Source organism: Pseudophryne corroboree, chromosome 4, assembly GCF_028390025.1.
Source record: "Pseudophryne corroboree isolate aPseCor3 chromosome 4, aPseCor3.hap2, whole genome shotgun sequence".
NCBI classification, from domain to species: Eukaryota; Metazoa; Chordata; class Amphibia; order Anura; family Myobatrachidae; genus Pseudophryne; species Pseudophryne corroboree.
In genome coordinates, this window is record NC_086447.1 from 869,139,283 (window position 1) to 869,160,842 (window position 21,560).

At 48.6% G+C, this 21,560-nt stretch overlaps 1 protein-coding gene across 1 annotated transcript in view; it reads right to left on the bottom strand.

Moving 5' to 3' along the window:
* The window catches only part of DNPH1 (2'-deoxynucleoside 5'-phosphate N-hydrolase 1), a 64,351-nt gene extending 44,069 nt beyond the window's left edge, over positions 1–20,282 (bottom strand). The window contains exons 1-2 of the mRNA XM_063919838.1: positions 20,078–20,282; positions 18,258–18,440 (exon numbers count right to left, since the gene is read on the bottom strand). Of these exons, the coding sequence (XP_063775908.1) occupies positions 18,258–18,440; positions 20,078–20,222 (328 nt within the window). The 5' untranslated portion in view covers positions 20,223–20,282. The remainder of the gene's footprint in view (positions 1–18,257; positions 18,441–20,077) is intronic.
* Positions 20,283–21,560: the final 1,278 nt, after the last annotated feature.

Here is a 21,560-nt window from a genome sequence, read left to right on the forward strand (position 1 = left end):
ATCTACTTACCGATAATTCTATTTCTCATAGTCCGTAGTGGATGCTGGGAACTCCGTAAGGACCATGGGGAATAGCGGCTCCGCAGGAGACTGGGCACAAAAGTAAAGCTTTAGGACTACCTGGTGTGCACTGGCTCCTCCCCCTATGACCCTCCTCCAAGCCTCAGTTAGGATACTGTGCCCGGACGAGCGTACACAATAAGGAAGAATTTATGAATCCCGGGTAAGACTCATACCAGCCACACCGATCACACCGTACAACCTGTGATCTGAATCCAGTTAACAGCATGATAACAGAGGAGCCTCTGGAAAGATGGCTCACAACCACAATAACCCGATTTTTGTAACAATAACTATGTACAAGTATTGAAGACAATCCGCACTTGGGATGGGCGCCCAGCATCCACTACGGACTATGAGAAATAGAATTATCGGTAAGTAAATTCTTATTTTCTCTGACGTCCTAGTGGATGCTAGGAACTCCGTAAGGACCATGGGGATTATACCAAAGCTCCCAAACGGGCGGGAGAGTGCGGATGACTCTGCAGCACCGAATGAGAGAACTCCAGGTCCTCCTCAGCCAGGGTATCAAATTTCTAGAATTTAGCAAACGTGTTTGCCCCTGACCAAGTAGCTGCTCGGCAAAGTTGTAAAGCCGAGACTCCTCGGGCAGCCGCCCAAGATGAGCCCCTTTCCGTGTGGAATGGGCTTTTACAGATTTTGGCTGTGGCAGGCCTGCCACAGAATGTGCAAGCTGAATTGTGCTACAAATCCAACGAGCAATAGTCTGCTTAGAAGCAGGAGCACCCAGCTTGTTGGGTGCATACAGGATAAACAGCGAGTCAGATTTTCTGACTCCAGCCGTCCTGGAAACATATTTTCAGGGCCCTGACTACGTCCAGCAACTTGGAGTCCTCCAAGTCCCTAGTAGCCGCAGGTACCACAATAGGCTGGTTCACGTGAAACGCTGAAAACACCTTAGGGAGAAATTGAGGATGAGTCCTCAATTCCGCCCTGTCTGGAAGATCAGACAAGGGCCTTTACAGGATAAAGCCCCCAATTCTGACACGCGCCTGGCCGAGGCCAGGGCCAACAACATGACCACTTTCCATGTGAGATATTTTAACTCCACAGACTCAAGTGGTTCAAACCAATGTGACTTTAGGAACCCCAAAACTACATTGAGATCCCAAGGTGCCACTGGAGGCACAAAAGGAGGCTGTATATGCAGTACCCCTTTTACAAAACGTCTGAACTTCAGGAACTGAAGTTAGTTCTTTCTGGAAGAAAATTGACAGGGCCGAAATTTGAACCTTAATGGACCCCAATTTTAGGCACATAGACACTCCTGTTTACAGGAAATGCAGGAATCGACCTAGTTGAAAATTCCTCCATCGGGGCCTTACTGGCCTCGCACCCCGCAACATATTTTCGCCAAATGCGGTGATAATGCTTTGCGGTTACATCTTTCCTGGCTTGATCAGGGTAGGGATGACTTCATCCGGAATGCCTTTTTCCTTCAGGATCCGGCGTTCAACCGCCCTGCCGTTAAACGCAGACGCGGTAAGTCTCGGAATAGACAGGGTCCTTGCTGGAGCAGGTCCCTTCTTAGAGGTAGAGGCCACGGGTCCTCCGTGAGCATTCTTACTCCCCTCCGTCTTATAATTCTCAGTACTTTTGGTATGAGAGGAAGAGGAGAGAACACATACACTGACTGGTACACCCACGGTGTTACCAGAGCGTCCACAGCTATTGCCTGAGGGTCCCTTGACCTGGCGCAATACCTGTCCAATTTTTTGTTTAGGCGGGACGCCATCATGTCCACCTTTTGTTTTTCCCAATGGTTTACAATCATGTGGAAGACTTCTGGGTGAAGTCCCCACTCTCCCGGGTGGAGGCCGTGCCTGCTGAGGAATTCTGCTTCCCAGTTGTCCACTCCCGGAATGAATACTGCTGACAGTGCTATCCCATGATTTTCCGCCCAGCGAAGAATCCTTGCAGCTTCTGCCATTGACTGCTTCTTGTGCCACCCTGTCTGTTTACATGGGTGACTGCCGTGATGTTGTCCGACTGGATCAACACCGGCTGACCTTGAAGCAGATGTCTTGCTAAGCTGAGAGCATTGTAAATGGCCCTTAGCTCCAGGATATTTATGTGAAATGATGTCTCCAGGCTTGACCATAAGCCCTGGAAATTTTTTCCCTGTGTGACTGCTCCCCAGCCTCGCAGGCTGGCATCCGTGGTCACCAGGACCCAGTCCTGAATGCCGACTCTGCGGCCCTCTAGAAGATGAGCACTCTGCAACCACCACAGGAGGGACACCCTTGTCCTTGGTGACCGGGTTATCCGCTGATGCATCTTAAGATGCGACCCGGACCATTTCTCCAGCAGGTCCCACTGGAAAGTTCTTGCGTGGAATCTGCCGAATGGCTTTGCTTCGTAGGAAGCTACCATTTTTCCCAGAACCCTTGTGCATTGATGCACTGAGACTTGGCTCGGTTTTAGGAGGTTCCTGACTAGCTCGGATAACTCCCTGGCTCTCTCCTCCGGGAGAAACACCTTTTTCTGAACTGTGTCCAGAATCATCCCTAGGAACAGAAGACGAGTCGTCGGAACCAGCTGCGATTTTGGAATATTGAGAATCCAATCGTGCTGTCGCAACACTACCTGAGATAGTGCTACACCGACCTCCAACTGACCCCAGGATCTTACCCTTATCAGGAGATCGTCCAAGTAAGGGATAACTAAAACTCCCTTCCTTCGAAGGAGTATCATCATTTCGGCCATTACCTTGGTAAAGACCCGGGGTGCCGTGGACCATCCAAACGGCAGCGTCTGAAACTGATAGTGACAGTTCTGTACCACAAACCTGAGGTACCCTTGGTGAGAAGGGTAAATTTGGACATGAAGGTAAGCATCCTTTATGTCCAGAGACACCATGTAGTCCCCTTCTCTTGAATTTGAACCTCTGTATGTAAGTGTTCAAAGATTTTAGATTTAAAATCGGTCTCACCGAGCCGTCCGGCTTCGGTACCACAACAGTGTGGAGTAATACCCCTTTCCCTGTTGCAGGAGGGGTACCTTAATTATCACCTGCTGGGAATACAGCTTGTGAATGGCTTCCAACACTGCCTCCCTGTCTGCTTGTAAAGCCCCAGCGTCATGCTGAGGGCTTGGCAGAGGCGGGAGAGGGCTTCTGTTCCTGGGAACTGGCTGATTTCTGCAGCCGTTTCCCTCTCCCTCTGTCACGGGGCAGAAATGAGGAACCTTTTGCCCACGTGCCCTTATGGGAACGAAAGGACTGCGCCTGATAATACGGCGTCTTCTTATGTTGAGAGGCGACCTGGGGTAAAAACGTGGATTTCCCAGCTGTTGCCGTGGCCACCAGGTCTGAAAGACCGACCCCAAATAACTCCTCCGCTTTATAAGGCAATACTTCCATATGCCATTTGGAATCCACATCACCTGACCACTGTCGTGTCCATAACCCTCTTCTGGCAGAAATGGACAGCGCACTTACTCTTGATGCCAGTCGGCAAATATCCTGCTGTGCATCACCCATATATAGAAATGCATCTTTTAAATGCTCTACAGGCAATAATATACTGTCCCTATCTAGGGTATCAATATTTTCAGTCAGGGAATCCGACCACGCCAACCCAGCACTGCACATCCAGGCTGAGGCGATTGCTGGTCGCAGTATAACACCAGTATGTGTGTAAATACATTTTAGGATACCCTCCTGCTTTCTATCAGCAGGATCCTTAAGGGCGGCCATCTCAGGAGAGGGTAGAGCCCTTGTTTTGACAAGCGTGTGAGCGCTTTATCCCCCCTAGGGGGTGTTTCCCAACGCACCCTAACCTCTGGCGAGAAAGGATATATGCCAATAACTTTTTAGAAATTATCAGTTTTTTTATCGGGGGAAACCCACGCTTCATCACACACCTCATTTAATTTCTCAGATTCAGGAAAAATACAGGTAGTTTTTCCTCACTGAACATAATACCCCTATTGGTGGTACTCGTATTATCAGAAATGTGTAAAACATTTTCCATTGCCTCAATCATGTAACGTGTGGCCCTACTGGAAGTCATATTTGTCTCTTCACCGTCGACACTGGAGTCAGTATAAATGTGGCGGCGTCTGTATTTGCCATCTGAGGTAACGGGCGCTTTAGAGCCCCTGACGGCCTATGAGACGTCTGGACAGGCACAAGCTGAGTAGCCGGCTGTCTCATGTCAATCACTGTCTTTTGTAAAGAGCTGACACTCATGTAATTCCTTCCAGCAGTTCATCCACTCAGGTGTCGACCCCCTAGGGGGTGACATCCCTATTACAGGCAATTTGCTCCGCCTCCACATCATTTTCCTCCTCATACATGTCGACACAAACGTACCGACACACAGCACACACACAGGGAATGCTCTGATAGAGGACAGGACCCCACTAGCCCTTTGGGGAGACAGAGGAAGAGTTTGCCAGCACACACCAGAGCGCTATATATATATATATATATATATATATATATATATATATATATATATATATATATATACACATACAGGGATAACCTTATATAAGTGTTTTTCCCCTTATAGCTGCTGTATTGTTTATACTGCGCCTAATTAGTGCCCCCCTCTCTTTTTTAACCCTTTCTGTAGTGTAGTGACTGCAGGGGAGAGCCAGGGAGCTTCCCTCCAACGGAGCTGTGAGGGAAAATGGCGCCAGTGTGCTGAGGAGATAGGCTCCGCCCATTTCTCGGCGGCCTTTTCTCCCGTTTTTCAGTGTAATCTGGCAGGGGTTAAAATTCATCCATATAGCCCTGGGGGCTATATGTGATGTATTTTCGCCAGCCAAGGTGTTTTTATTGCTGCTCAGGGCGCCCCCCCCTAGCGCCCTGCACCCTCAGTGACCGAAGTGTGAAGTGTGCTGAGGAGCAATGGCGCACAGCTGCAGTGCTGTGCGCTACCTTGGTGAAGACAGGATGTCTTCTGCCGCCGATTTTCCGGACCTCTTCTTGCTTCTGGCTCTGTAAGGGGGCCGGCGGCGCGGCTCTGGGACCGGACTCCATGGCTGGGCCTGTGTTCGATCCCTCTGGAGCTAATGTCCAGTAGCCTAAGAAGCCCAATCCACTCTGCACGCAGGTGAGTTCGCTTCTTCTCCCCTTAGTCCCTCGATGCAGTGAGCCTGTTGCCAGCAGGTCTCACTGAAAATAAAAAACCTAAAACTAAACTTTTCACTAAGCAGCTCAGGAGAGCCACCTAGTGTGCACCCTTCTCGTTCGGGCACAAAAATCTAACTGAGGCTTGGAGGAGGGTCAAAGGGGGAGGAGCCAGTGCACACCAGGTAGTCCTAAAGCTTTACTTTTGTGCCCAGTCTCCTGCGGAGCCGCTATTCCCCATGGTCCTTACGGAGTTCCCAGCATCCACTAGGACGTCAGAGAAATATATATATATATATATATATATATATATATATATATATATATATATATATATATTAAAAACGACATCCAAATAAGAGGTAACAATGGATTACCTTAGTATATATCTTGTTGAAGAAAAAAAGGTGTCAGCAGTGCCCAGTTTTGTCGACACTTTTCGGCTCAGCAGGAGCCCATGTGAAAAATAAACTTTTACCATACATGTGGTCTGGCTGACACACTAACGTCCGATTCCTCTCTATCTTTTGGATTTGGAGACATACGGTGCTTTGCTAGATATATATGGTGTAAACAATACTACACATTGTTTTCTTAATTTCTTTTTATATACGTGTTGAGGACAGAGATATCTCTTACAAAGAAAAGGAATAAATCTATCAACAGAAGGGGATCAACCATCAAACATACAAGGAACGTAAAATAATGTATTTTTTCATGTATGCTAGTTTAACTGTAATGGCGCTTATACAGATGTAGAATTCCCTATTCCTGTCTGTTTAAATGTTTGTTCTAGGTGTGGTGACACCTCAGGGAATTTTATCTGTTAATAATGCCTTGCGCACATCTTGAAAGTCCAATACCAGTCTTTGTATCCATGTAGATGGAAGGGGATGCCAAGTGCACTTATAATGACAGAGGCCTTGCAAAGAATACACCTAAGGAGTATGATGTGGCTCCCAAGAATCTCCAGGTCTGAGCGTCTAAGCCTCTTTTGATTAATTACCCTACTGTATACTGCATTTTGATGTAGTGGTTGTGTGGGTGTTTCTAGCACAGAAGGCTGCGTGGCTCATAGTACAGTGGTGGTACCTTAAGACATTGGTGATTCCGGCTCTGACAAGGTATATTGAGACTACAGTCCAACCAAACTACAGTCCAAACTTCAGGTTGTCTAGTTTGTTAAGAACCAAACCTGTTACAATTATGTCAGTGTCAGCAGGTAAATTCATTGAAGATGAAAAGTACTCAGGGTTTGTTTTTGTAATAATTTTTTTTTTTTTTTTTTTTTTTTTTTACACACTAAATTTTTTATTTCATTTTTTTTTTCCAGAAGAGGTTGGGAGAAGTTATCATTTATGTTTTTTAAGATTCACAAACATGAGAGAACGAAATCAGGGATATTAAAACAATTAGTAGAATGAAGCCTCACCCTCTGAAAACATACCCTTTAATTTTTTTCGGTGGCTAAGTTCAAACAATCCCTTTTGATACATTGGGGAAGATGTATTAAGCCCGGAGAAGTGATAAATGGAAGCTGATAATGCACCAGCCAATCAGCTTCTGTCAATTTACATATTGGAGCCGATTGGCTGGTGTGTTATCACCTTGCACTTATCACTTCTCTAGGCTTAATACATCTGCCCCATTATGCCTTCAAAATAGTAATAAAGTTGGGGTTAATTTACAGATAAAAATAAGATTTTACTCACCGGTAAATCTATTTCTCGTAGTCCGTAGTGGATGCTGGGGACTCCGTAAGGACCATGGGGAATAGACAGGCTCCGCAGGAGACTGGGCACTCTAAGAAAGATTTAATACTACTGGTGTGCACTGGCTCCTCCATCTATGCCCCTCCTCCAGACCTCAGTTAAGGAAACTGTGCCCGGAAGAGCTGACATTACAAGGAAAGGATTTTGGAACCAAGGGTAAGACTCATACCAGCCACACCAATCACACCGTATAACTTGTGATAAACTTACCCAGTTAACAGTATGAACAAACAACAGAGCATCAACCAATGGATGCCAACATAACATAACCCTTTATTAAGCAATAACTATATACACGTATTGCAGAAAGTCCGCACTTGGGACAGGCGCCCAGCATCCACTACGGACTACGAGAAATAGATTTACCGGTGAGTAAAATCTTATTTTCTCTAACGTCCTAGTGGATGCTGGGGACTCCGTAAGGACCATGGGGATTATATCAAAGCTCCCAAACGGGCGGGAGAGTGCGGATGACTCTGCAGCACCGAATGGGCAAACACAAGGTCCTCCTCAGCCAGGGTATCAAACTTGTAGAATTTTGCAAAGGTGTTTAAACCCGACCAAGTAGCAGCTCGGCAAAGCTGTAATGCCGAGACCCCTCGGGCAGCCGCCCAAGAAGAGCCCACCTTCCTTGTGGAATGGGCTTTCACTGATTTTGGATGCGGCAATCCAGCCGCAGAATGAGCCTGCTGAATCGTGTCACAGATCCAGCGAGCAATAGTTTGCTTTGAAGCAGGAGCACCCAGCTTGTTGGATGCATACAGGATAAACAGCGAGTCAGTCTTCCTGACTCCAGCCGTTCTGGTTACCTAAATCTTCAAAGCCCGGACTACGTCAAACAGCTTAGAATCTTCCAAGTCACAAGTAGCCGCAGGCACCACAATAGGTTGGTTCAAATGAAAAGATGACACCACCTTTGGCAGAAATTGCGGACGAGTCCGCAATTCTGCCCTGTCCATATGGAAAACCAGATAGGGGCTTTTACATGACAAAGCCGCCAATTCTGACACACGCCTAGCCGAAGCCAAGGCCAACAGCATGACCACTTTCCACGTAAGATACTTTAGCTCCACAGTCTTAAGTGGCTCAAACCAGTGGGATTTCAGGAAACCCAACACCACGTTAAGATCCCAAGGTGCCACCGGTGGCACAAAAGGGGGCTGAATATGCAGCACTCCCTTAAACGTCTGAACCTCAGGCAGTGAAACCAGTTCTTTTTGAAAGAAAATGGAAAGGGCCGAAATCTGGACCTTTATGGACTCTAATTTTAGGCCCATAGTCACTCCTGACTGTAGGAAGTGCAGGAATCGACCCAGCTGGAATTCCTCTGTAGGGGCCTTCCTGGCCTCACACCAAGCAACATATTTTCGCCATATACGGTGATAATGCTTTGCTGTCACGTTCTTCCTAGCCTTTATCAGCGTAGGAATAACTTCATCCGGAATGCCTTTTTCTGCTAGGATCCGGCGTTCAACCGCCATGCCGTCAACCGCAGCAAGTCTTGAAACAGACAGGGCCCTTGTTGCAACAGGTCCTGTCTGAGAGGCAGAGGCCATGGGTCCTCTGTGAGCATTTCTTGCAGTTCCGGGTACAAGTCCTTCTTGGCCAATCCGGAACAATGAGTATTGTTCTCACTCCTCTTTTTCTTACAATTCTCTGCACCTTTGGTATGAGAGGAAGAGGAGGAAACACATAGGCCGACTGGAACACCCACGGTGTTACTAGTGCGTCCACAGCTATCGCCTGAGGGTCCCTTGACCTAGCGCAATACCTTTTTAGCTTTTTGTTGAGGCGGGACGCCATGTCCACCTGTGGCAGTTCCCATCGATTTGCAATCTGCGTGAAGACTTCCTGATGAAGTCCCCACTCTCCCGGGTGGAGGTCGTGCCTGCTGAGGAAGTCTGCTTCCCAGTTGTCCACTCCTGGAATGAACACTGCTGACAGTGCGCTTACGTGATTCTCCGCCCAGCGAAGAATTCTGGTGGCTTCTACCATCGCCACCCTGCTCCTTGTGCCGCCTTGGCGGTTTACATGAGCCACTGCGGTCTGACTGGATCAGAACCGGTTGGTCGCGAAGCAGGGTCTCCGCTTGACTTAGGGCGTTGTATATGGCCCTTAGTTCCAGGATATTGATGTGAAGGCAAGTCTCCTGCCTTGACCACAGACCTTGGAAATTTCTTCCGTGTGACTGCCCCCCACCCTCGGAGGCTTGCATCCGTAGTCACCAGGACCCAGTCCTGAATGCCGAATCTGCGACCTTCGAGAAGGTGAGCACTCTGCAGTCACCACAGGAGAGACACCCTGGCTCTGGGGGATAGGGTGATTAACCGATGCATCCGAAGATGTGATCCGGACCACTTGTCCAGTAAGTCCCATTGGAAGGTCCTCCTATGGAACCTGCCGAAGGGAATGGCCTCGAATGATGCCACCCTCCTTCCCAGGACTCGAGTGCAGTGATGCACTGACACCTGTTTTGGTTTTAATAGATTCCTGACCAGTGTCACGAGCTTCTGAGCTCTCTCTATCGGGAGATAAACCCTTTTCTGGTCTGTGTCTAGGATCATGCCTAGGAGAGGCAGATGAGCTGTAAGAACCAACTGCGACTTTGGAATATATAGAATCCAGCCGTGTTGCCGTTTCACTTCCAGAGAAAGTGATACGCTGTTCAGCAACTGCTCTCTTGATCTCGCTTTTATGAGGAGATCGTCCAAGTACGTGATAATAGTGACACTTTGCTTCCGCAGGAGCACCATCATTTCCGCCATTACCTTGGTGAATATTCTCAAGTCCGTGGAGAGACCAAACGGCAACGTCTGAAATTGGTAATGACCATCCCGTACCGCAATTCTGAGGTACGCCTGATGAGGTGGATAAATGGGGACATGAAGGTATGCATCCTTTATGTCCCGAGTCACCATAAAATCTCCCCCTTTCAGGCTTGCAATAACCGCTCTTAGCGATTCCATCTTGAACTTGAACCCTTTCAGGTATATGTTCAGGGATTTTAAATTCAATATGGGTCCGACCGAACCGTCTGGTTTCGGGACTACAACATGGTCGAATAATAACCCCCTCCTTGTTGAAGGAGGGGAACCTTGACCACCACCTGTTGAAGATACAATTTATGAATTGCAGTTAACACTGTTTCCCTCTCGTGGGGGGAAGCCGGCAGGGCCGTCGGTGAGGGGGCATCTTCTCAAAGTCCAGCTTGTATCCCTGAGACACAATATCTATTGCCCAGGGATCTAACAGGGAGTGAACCCACTTGTGGCTGAACTGACGAAGGCGTGCCCCCACCGGGCCTAGCTCCGCCTTGCGGTGGATTTTTGTAGAGGCCGGGGAGGACTTCTGTTCCTGGGAACTAGCTGTGTTGTGCAGCTTCTTTCCTGTGCCCCCGCCTCTGGCAAGAAAGGACGCACCTCGGACTTTCTTGTTTCTTTATTCGAAAGGCTGCATTTGATAATGTCGTGCTTTCCTAGGCTGTGCAGGAATATAAAGCAAAATATCAGAATTACCAGCTATAGCTGTGGAGACCAGGTCCGAGAACTCTTCTCCACACAATCCTCAGCCTTCCACATGCCTCTTAAGTCGGCATCATCTGTCCATTGTATATTCTACAGGACACGTCAAGCAGAAATCGACATAGCTTTGACTCTAGGACCCAGTATACTCATGTCTCTTTGGGCATGTTTTATTTATGTGTGTGTATATATATATATATATATATATATATATATATATATATATATATATATATATATATATATATATATATGTCTATCACTTAAGACAGCATCTTTAATATAATAAGATTTTACTCACCGGTAAATCTATTTCTCGTAGTCCGTAGTGGATGCTGGGGACTCCGTAAGGACCATGGGGAATAGCGGCTCCGCAGGAGACTGGGCACAGCTAAGAAAGATTTAGGACTACCTGGTGTTCACTGTCTCCTCCCACTATGACCCTCCTCCAGACCTCAGTTAGGATACTGTGCCCGGAAGAGCTGACACAATAAGGAAGGATTTTGAATCCCGGCTAAGACTCATACCAGCCACACCAATCACACCGTATAACTCGTGATATGATACCCAGTTAACAGTATGAACATAACGGAGCCTCTCAACAGATGGCTCAACAATAACCCTTTTAGTTAACGATAACTATATACAAGTATTGCAGACAGTCCGCACTTGGGACGGGCGCCCAGCATCCACTACGGACTACGAGAAATAGATTTACCGGTGAGTAAAATCTTATTTTCTCCGACGTCCTAGTGGATGCTGGGGACTCCGTAAGGACCATGGGGATTATACCAAAGCTCCCAAACGGGCGGGAGAGTGCGGATGACTCTGCAGCACCGAATGAGAGAACTCAAGGTCCTCCTCAGCCAGGGTATCAAATTTGTAGAATTTTGCAAACGTGTTTGCCCCTGACCAAGTAGCAGCTCGGCAAAGTTGTAAAGCCGAGACCCCTCGGGCAGCCGCCCAAGAAGAGCCCACTTTCCTCGTGGAATGGGCTTTTACAGATTTAGGGTGTGGCAGTCCAGCCGCAGAATGTTCAAGTTGAATCGTGCTACAGATCCAGCAAGCAATCGTCTGCTTAGAAGCAGGAGCACCCAGCTTGTTGGGTGCATACAGGATAAATAGCGAGTCAGTCTTCCTGACTCCAGCTGTCCTGGAAACATATACTTTTCAGGGCCCTGACTACGTCCAGTAACTTGGAATCCTCCAAGTCCCAAGTAGCCGCAGGCACCACAATAGGTTGGTTCACATAAAAAACTGATACCACCTTAGGAAGGAATTGGGAACGAGTCCTCAATTCCGCCTTTCCCATATAAAATACAGATAAGGGCTTTTGTATGACAAAACCGCCAATTCTGACACGCGCCTGGCCGACGCCAAGGCCCACAGAATGACCACTTTCCACGTGAGGTATTATAGCTCCATGGATTTAAGTGGCTCAACCCAATGCGACCTCAGGAAATCCAACACCACGTTGAGATCCCACGGTGCCACTGGAGGTACAAACGGGGGCTGACTATGCAGCACTCCCTTAACAAAAGTCTGAACTTCAGGCAGTGAAGCCAGTTCCATTTTGGAAGAAAATCGATAGAGCCGAAATCTGGACCTTAATGGAACCCAATTGTAGGCCCATAGTCACCCCTGACTGTAGGAAGTGCAGAAATCGACCTAGCTGAAATTTCTCCTTTGGGGCCTTCCTGGCCTCACAGTACGCAACATATTTCCGCCATATGCGGTGATAATGGTTAGCGTTCACTTCTTTCCTAGCTTTAAATAGCGTAGGGATAACTTCCTCCGGAATTCCCTTTTCCTTCAGGATCCGGCGTTCAACCGCCATGCCGTCCAACGCAGCCGCGGTACGTCTTGGAACAGACAGGCCCCCTGCTGCAGCAGGTCCTGCCTGAGCGGCAGAGGCCATGGGTCCTCTGAGATCATTTCTTGGAGTTCTGGTTACCAAGCTCTTCTTGGCCAACCCGGGACAATGAGTATAGTTCTTACTCCTCTCCTTCTTATTATTCTCATTACCCTGGGTAAGAGAGGCAGAGAAAGGAACACATACACTGACTGGTACACCCACGGTGTTACCAGAGCGTCCACAGCTATCGCCTGAGGGTCCTTGACCTGGCGCAATATCTTTGTAACTTTTAGTTGAGGCGGGACGCCATCATGTCCACCTGTGGCCTCTCTCAACGGTGTACAATCATTTGGAAGACTTCTGGATGAAGTCCCCACTCTCCCGGGTGGAGGTCGTGTCTTCTGAGAAAGTCTGCTTCTCAGTTGTCCACTCCGGGAATGGACACTGCTGACAGTGCTAACACATGATTTTCCGCCCATCGGAGAATCCTTGTGGCTTCTGCCATCGCCATCCTGCTTCTTGTGCCGCCCTGTCGTTTACATGAGCGACCGCCGTGATGTTGTCTGACTGGATCAGCACCGGCCGGTGTTGAAGCAGGGATCTAGCCTGACTTAGGGCATTTAGTTCCAGAATATTTATGTGTAGGGAAGTCTCCTGACTTTTCCATAGCCTTGGAAGATTCTTCCCTGTGTGACTGCCCCCCAGCCTCGAAGGCTGGCATCCGTGGTCACCAGGACCCAGTCCTGTATGCCGAATCTGCGGCCCCCTAGAAGATGAGCACTCTGCAGCCACCACAACAGCGACACCCTGGCCCTTGGAGACAGGGTTATCCGCCGATGCATCTGAAGATGCGACCCGGACCACATGTCCAACAGATCCCACTGGAAAATCCTTGCATGGGACCTGGCGAATGGAATTTCTTCTTAAGAAGCTACCATCCTTCCCAGGGCTCGCGTGCATTGATGCACCGACACCTGTATACGTATTAGGAGGTCTCTGTCTAGAGACGACAACTCCTTGGACTTCTCCTCCGGGAGAAACCCTTTTTATCCTGTTCTGTGTCCAGAACCATACTCAGGAACAGTAGACGCGTCGTAGGAACCAGCTGCGACTTTGGAATATTCAGAATCTAGCCGTGCTGTTGTAGCACTTCCCGAGATAGTGCTACTCCGCCGAACAACTGCTCCCTGGACCTCGCCTTTATAAGGAGATCGTCCAAGTACGGGATAATTATTTCGGCCATTACCTTGGTAAATACCTCGGTGCCGGGGACAGACCAACGGCAACGTCTGGAATTGGTAATGACAATCCTGTACCACAATTTTGAGGTACTCCTGGTGAAGAGGGTAAATAGGGACATGCAGGTAAGCATCCTTGATGTCCAGTGATACTATGAAATTCTCCAGGCTTGCAATAATCGCCCTGAGCGATTCCATTTCGAACTTGAACCTTCGTATATAAGTGTTTAAGGCTTTCAATTTTAGAATGGGTCTCACCGAACCGTCTGGTTTCGGTACCACAACATTTTGGAATAGTAACCCCGGCCTTGTTGAAGGAGGGGTACCTTGATTTCACCTGCTGGAAGTACAGCTTGTGAATTGCCGCCAGTACTACCTTACTCCGAGGGCAGCAGGCAAGGCTGATGTGAGGTAACGGCGAGGGGGAGTCGCCTCGAACTCCAGCCTGTATCCCTGTGATACTATTTGCAGAACCTAGGGATCCACCTGTGGGCAAACCCACTGGTCCCTGAAGTTCCCGAGACGCGCCCCTACCGCACCTGTCTCCACCTGTGGAGCCCCAACGTCCTGCGGTGGACTCAGAGGAAGCGGGGGAAGATTTTTGATCCTGGGAACTGGCTGCTGGTGCAGCTTTTTCCTTCTTCCCTTGTCTCTGTGCAGAAAGGAAGCGCCTTTGACCCGCTTGCTTTTCTGAAGCCAAAAGGACTGTACCTGAAAATACGGTGCTTTCTTAGGCTGTGAGGAAACCGGAGGTAAAATTTTTTTCTTCCCAGCTGTTGCTGTGGATACGAGGTCCCAGAGACCATCCCCAAACAATTCCTCACCCTTATAAGGCAGAATCTCCATGTGCCTTTTATAGGCAGCATCACCTGTCCACTGCCGGGTTTCTAATACCCTCCTGGCAGAATGGACATTGCATTAATTCTGGATGCCAGCCGGCAAATATCCCTCTGTGCATCCTTTATATATAAGACGACGTCTTTAATATGCTCTATGTTAGCAAACTATTATCCCTGTCTTAGAGTATAAATATTATCTGACAGGGTATCAGACCACGCTGCAGCAGCACTATTTATGCTGAGGCAATTGCAGGTCTCAGTATATAACCTGAGTGTGTATATACAGACTTCAGGATAGCCTCCTGCTTTTTATCAGCAGGCTCCTTCAAGGTGGCCGTATCCTAAGACGGCAGTGCCACCTTTTTTGACAAACGTGTGAGCGCCTAATCCACCCTAAGGGATATCTCCCAACGTGACCTATCCTCTGGCGGGAAAGGGTACGCCATCAGTAACTTTTTAGAAATTACCAGTTTCTTATTGGGGGAACCCACGCTACTTTACACACTTCATTCATTCATCTGATGGGGGAACAAAACACTGGCTGCTTTTTCTCCCCAAAAATAAAACCCCTTTTATGTGGTAATTGGGTTCATGTCAGAAATGCGTAACACATTTTTCATTACCGAGATCATGTAACGGATGTTCCTAGTGGATTGTGTATATGTCTCAACCTCGTCGACACTGGAGTCAGACTCCGTGTCGACATCTGAGGTAACGGGCGCTTTTTTGAGCCCCTGATGGCCTTTGAGACGCCTGGGCAGGCGCGGGCTGAGAAGCCGGCTGTCCCACAGCTGTTTTACGTCATCCAGCCTTGTAAGGAGTTGACATTGTCGGTTAATACCTTCCACCTATCCATCCACTCTGGTGTCGGTCCCACAGGGGACGACATCCCATTTATCGGCCTCTGCTCCACCTCCACGTAACCTTCCTCATCCCACATGTCGACACAGCCGTACCGACACACAGCACACACACAGGGAATGCTCTGACTGAGGACAGGACCCCACAAAGTCCTTTGGGGAGACAGAGAGATAGTATGCCAGCACACACCAGAGCGCTATATAATGCAGGGATTAACACTATAACTGAGTGATTTTTCCCCCAATAGCTGCTTGTATAAACAATATTGCGCCTAAATTTAGTGCCCCCCCTCTCTTTTTAACCCTTTGAGCCTGAAAACTACAGGGGAGAGCCTGGGGAGCTGTCTTCCAGCTGCACTGTGAAGAGAAAATGGCGCCAGTGTGCTGAGGGAGATAGCTCCGCCCCTTTTTCTGGGACTTTTCTCCCGCTTTTTTATGGATTCTGGCAGGGGTATTTATCACATATATAGCCTCTGGGGCTATATATTGTGATATATTTGCCAGCCAAGGTGTTTTTATTGCTGCTCAGGGCGCCCCCCCCCCCCCCCCCCCAGCGCCCTGCACCCTCAGTGACCGGAGTGTGAAGTGTGTATGAGGAGCAATGGCGCACAGCTGCAGTGCTGTGCGCTACCTTGGTGAAGACTGATATCTTCTGCCGCCGATTTTCCGGACTCTTCTTGCTTCTGGCTCTGTAAGGGGGCCGGCGGCGCGGCTCTGGGACCGAACATCAATGGCCGGTTCCATGCGGTCGATCCCTCTGGAGCTAATGGTGTCCAGTAGCCTAAGAAGCCCAAGCTACCACCAGTTAGGTAGGTTCGCTTCTTCTCCCCTTAGTCCCTCGCTGCAGTGAGTCTGTTGCCAGCAGATCTCACTGTAAAATAAAAAACCTAAAATATACTTTCTCTCTAGGAGCTCAGGAGAGCCCCTAGTGTGCATCCAGCTCAGCCTGGCACAGGATTCTAACTGAGGTCTGGAGGAGGGTCATAGAGGGAGGAGCCAGTGCACACCAGGTAGTCCTAAATCTTTCTTAGCTGTGCCCAGTCTCCTGCGGAGCCGCTATTCCCCATGGTCCTTACGGAGTCCCCAGCATCCACTAGGACGTCAGAGAAATATATATCTCTATATATACTATATATATATATATACACATATATAGGGTCTCAATATCTGCTGATAAGGTCCCTGTCCACGCTGCCACAGCGCTATAAACCCATGCCGACACAATCGCCGGTCTGAGTAGTATACTAGAATGTGCACGCTATCTGCAGGATCCCTGAGAATAGCTAGTGCTACCTTCTGTGCAAACAGGACACCCTAGGGGAAGATTCCCATCACATCCTGGCCCTAGTGGGCAAAGGATACTGCCTGAGAATTTTTTGTGGGAAGCTGCAGTCTCGTCTGGAGATTCCCGCTCTTTTTCCTCATGAGAGGAGGGAAATTTACCTCAGCTTTCTTCCCCTTAAACATGTGTACCCTTGTGTCAGGGACAAATGAGTCATCAGTGATATGCAAATCATCTTTTATTACAATAATCATATATTGAATACCTTTCAGCCATCTTGGCTGTAACTTTGCATTATCGTAGTCGACACTGGAGTCAAACTCTGTGTCGATATCAGTGTTTATTATTTTGGATAGTGAGCATTGTGAGACTCTGAAGGTCTGTGACACAGGGACAGACATGGGTAGATTTCCTGTCTGTTCTCTAATCTTTTGTGCAATAAATTCACCTCAGCACTTACACATATCCAAACAGGTGTCGGCGTTGTCGACGGAGACACCCTCTCACACACATATTTGCTCTATCTCCTCCTTAGGGGAGCCTTTTACCTCAGACATGTCGACACACACGTACCGACACACCACACACACAGGTGATGCTCTATTTGAAGACAGTTCCCCCACAAGGCCCTTTGGAGAGACAGAGAGAGAGTATGCCAGTACACACCCCAGCGCTATATGTCCCAGGAATCACACAGTAACTTAGTGTTAACCCAGTAGCTGCTGTATATATTGTTTTTACGCCAAATTTATTTGCCCCACCTCTCTTTTTCACCCTCTCTATCGTGCAGGGGAGAGCCTGGGGAGCTTCCTCTCAGCGGAGCTGTGGAGAGAAAATGGCGCTGGTGAGTGCTGAGGAAGAAGGCCCTGCCCCGCGATTTTGTGTAAAATTAATGGCGGGGGCTCATGCATATAACAGTGTCCAACTGTATATATGCTGCTTTTGGCAGGAGGTACTTAATTGCTGCCCAGGGCGCCTCCCCCCTGCGCCCTACAGTGACCGGAGTGTGTGGGTTAGTGTGGGAGCAATGGCGCACAGCTGCAGTGCTGTGCGCTACCTCATATGAAGACAGGAGTCTTCTGCCGCCGATTTCGATGTCTTCTTGCTTCTGCCGGCTTCTGTCTTCTGGCTCTGCGAGGGGGACGGCGGCGCGGCTCCGGGAACGGACGACCAAGGTTAAGATCCTGTGTTCGAACCCTCTGGAGCTAATGGTGTCCAGTAGCCTAAGAAGCGCAGCCTAGCCGCAGTTAGTAGGTTTGCTTCTCTCCCCTCAGTCCCTCGTAGCAGAGAGTCTGTTGCCAGCAGAAGCTCTCTGAAAATAAAAAACCTAACTAAAATACTTTCTTATTAGCAAGCTCAGGAGAGCCCACTAAAAGCACCCAGCTCTGGCCGGGCACAGATTCTAACTGAGGTCTGGAGGAGGGGCATAGAGGGAGGAGCCAGTGCACACCAGTAGTACTAAATCTTTCTTAGAGTGCCCAGTCTCCTGCGGAGCCCGTCTATTCCCCATGGTCCTTACGGAGTCCCCAGCATCCACTAGGACGTCAGAGAAATGCTGCTGTACACAGTAATTGCTTCCCCGCCCCCCCATGCTGTAGTAAGTGCACAATACCAGCAGATGGCAGTCATACACTGAAAACACTTCAATGGCTGCTGCTTCATGGAAAAAAAAAGACGTTACATCAAGTTTTAACCACATAAAAGATGTATTTGAGGCCATATTGCTCACCTCGTCCGCAGGATGGTCTGAACAGGCAGAGGATCTTCTTGTTCATTGCCACAGCCCTGCCGATTTCATATCCCACACCAAGGGATGGTTGTGTCACTTCTGCTACTACCACATCTGCCCGCTGAAGCCACTCAACATCTCTGTCGTGGATGAATTTGTCTCCCCCCTCTGTGGCATCCTCCCCTAAAAACAAAGTGACTTTATTACCAACAATTCATACATATTCCTACGTCTCCTGCGGATAAAAGGACTGGATGAAGAGTTGGATGGAAGTTTTGCGGCGCTGTTCCTGCATTGCATGCACATTGCTTCCCCCCCCCCCCCATATTTGCACTTTATTTAATACAAGGTCATGTTAAGTGTACAATTGCACCTGCCGTGTACAAGGTGTCATATAGGCTCCTGGAAACAGACATACATAAGATGGTAGCCAACTGCATATCCCACAGATGGGGGCGCACACCCGCACAGAGTTTTGCAATACAAGGATGCCGTTATAGCCCATTTATTTTACACCTCTCTCCGGTAAGAAGTATAGAACTGCATCACTGTACTTGTATGACCAGTTACCAAGCATGTGCAGCGCAATAAACACGCAAGATACTATTCACAAACAGGTGTTCATCCAATTCCGCATCAGTCCCAGAAAAGTAGTTTTCACACCTTCAGACCACAAACTGAGATGTACTCCAAATTATGGCAACTCCTACCCCAAACATCAGCACCGGCTTATGCGTTACCGTTGTGGGCAAATTCTGTCTCTACATTTATTTGTTATCCCTCTGTTGCAGTCATTTTATGGAAATAATTCTCTGGAATTTAAATGGTGTTAGATATAGGACTGACTGCACACAACCGATACGGTTCAACCAATGCAGTGATGCTTCCACAATGTAGCAGGGTGTTACAGGTCGCCTGCAGAGATATTTCTCATAATACTGTGATCACAGCTACTACATATATCCGTTGAAGAAAAACTCATACTGTATAGTATTCCCTGTACTAGTGAGAATGGGTTGGTATTGAAATACAGATGGTCAGAATACTTACGGTTAGAATGCCAACGGACCCCTAACTCACCCCTCCCAATTCCTAACCTTAAACAACCCATCCAGCAGCCTAAACCTCCACCTAGTGCCTAATTTTAAATCTAACCCAAGCACTGACCGTCAGAATTCTGCCTGCATCCCGTGAGAACATAATGAACATATTCCACGTAATCTTCTGTGATTGGTCTTAATATGTAAAAGTAACCAGGAGGACAAGTCAGGATTATTATTATTTTTTACATTTTGGTCTTTGTAGTATCCAATGGATTACTGAAAGACAAAAGAAAATATAATACAGCCTCACAAGCAGGGCCCTCATCCCTCATTTATACCATTTCTCCCCCTTGGCCAACATGACAATGAACTTTTGGGCCCAGCTAGCGCTGCTTTAGTGGGTGTTATGGCTGCATATGCAGCAATGGTCATATATAGTATTCCATGATGTTAATGCAATAGTTCATCCTGTGACACTTCTGCACTTTTATTGTTGTGCTTGCACTGTTTAGATTTATGTGCTTTGTAAGGTGCTGCAGACCCATGTGCCAATAAGGTGGGTCACTATTGTATCCCCCACAAATTATATATGTCCCTACTATATGCAGGTGTGTGTGCTTGGAGGGAAGCTAGGTAACATATTAAGAAGATCAGTATTAGAAGCCAGTGTCTCAGAAGTGCATGGACCACAGGAAGAAACCACCTATATGTCTCCAGTTATGGTCGCGGCCATTTCCTTTGAGCCCGCGCGGACGGCTGCGCAGACGTCATCCGTACCGGCATCGGTGATCTCCGGAAGCCCTATGTGCTCGGTTAATACAGGTCCGTAGCGCTTCAGCTCCTGAATAATCCGCTGGTACAGCGCTCTGTCCTCCCGACCGCCACGGATGCTGCCGCAGAAATAAATCGATGGCTTCGCCATCTTATCTTGATCTGTCTCGTCTCCCGGGCCCGCCACTACTGAATGTGATCACGTGATTAGAAAGAACCTATAGGTGACGAGCAATAAGAGGGCGGGGTATGTGCCCCGGGGTAGCTGCCGCTACCTATTTAAATTTCATCCTTGAGCGTTTGGTAGTTTTACCTCCTCCTCTGACGATAAAGGGGTCGCACCCTGGACTAAAGTTAGGTACTAGGCACTGGCAGACACACTGCTAGACCCACTGACTAAGAGGGGTCTATTCATGAATCAGTGAAAAGAGTGGAGAAGTGAGCCATTGGAGAAGTTGCCCATGGCAACCAATCAGAGTTGAGGTAACATTTACAAAGTGCATTCTATAAACTTATACGTAGCAGCTGAATGGTCGTCATGGGCAACTTCTCCACTGGCTCACTTCTCTACACTTTTCACTGCTTCATGAATGGACCCCTAAAGCTCTTCCGAACAGCAATTGTTCCAACTTTAGTGACGCTTTCCCTCGAGCCCAGAACAAGTAAGATGGAGCATACCCACACTGCAATCTTGCTAACAACCGAACAATATATCACATTGTTTGGTTGTTATCCATTTCTTGTTTCTCCTGTACATACTAGAACAAACTTCGTTCCACTACTTTCTAGGGAACGTCAAATTGGTCCGACATCGTTTGTTGTCCAGTTTGCCGTACACGCTGAACTGTAGGCACCAAATCGCTAGACACCAAATTGCATGTATGAATTAGGCCCACTGAGTGACTCAGGTGTCGGAACGGTCTCACATTGGGGGTCATTCCGACCCGATCGCTCGCTGAAGTTTCTCGCTGTGATCGGGTCGGAACTGCGCATGCGCGCTGCAGTGCGCCGGTGCATGCCAGCCGTCGTTACCTAGCGATCGCCTATGAGGCAGAGGCGGTCGCTGGGTGGGAGGGGGCTGGATGGCGGCATTAAGCCGCCGTTTAGGGGGCGCGGTCGGGCCAACGCAGGAGTGGCCGGACAGTTGGGGGGGGGGCGTGCCGCAGCGGCTGCGTGACGTCACACGCAGCTGCTGTGGGCCGGGGAGCGACGAGTAGCTCCTGGCCAGCACGCTAAAGCTTCGCAGCATCGCCGCTGCTTTGAACTTCTGCGGGGGGGGGGGGGGGGGGGGGACGGCACTGACATGCGTGGCGGACTAGCCCTGTGCTGGGTCCCCCCCCGCATGTCAGTGTGACTGATCGTAGCTGTGCTAAACTCGGAATGACCCCCATTGCCCTGTACCATCGGCTTGCTATCTTATGATAGCAGCACCGATAATGACAGGGGCGCATAGTGTCCATGTCACCTTGTTCACAGTGCCGCACTGTGG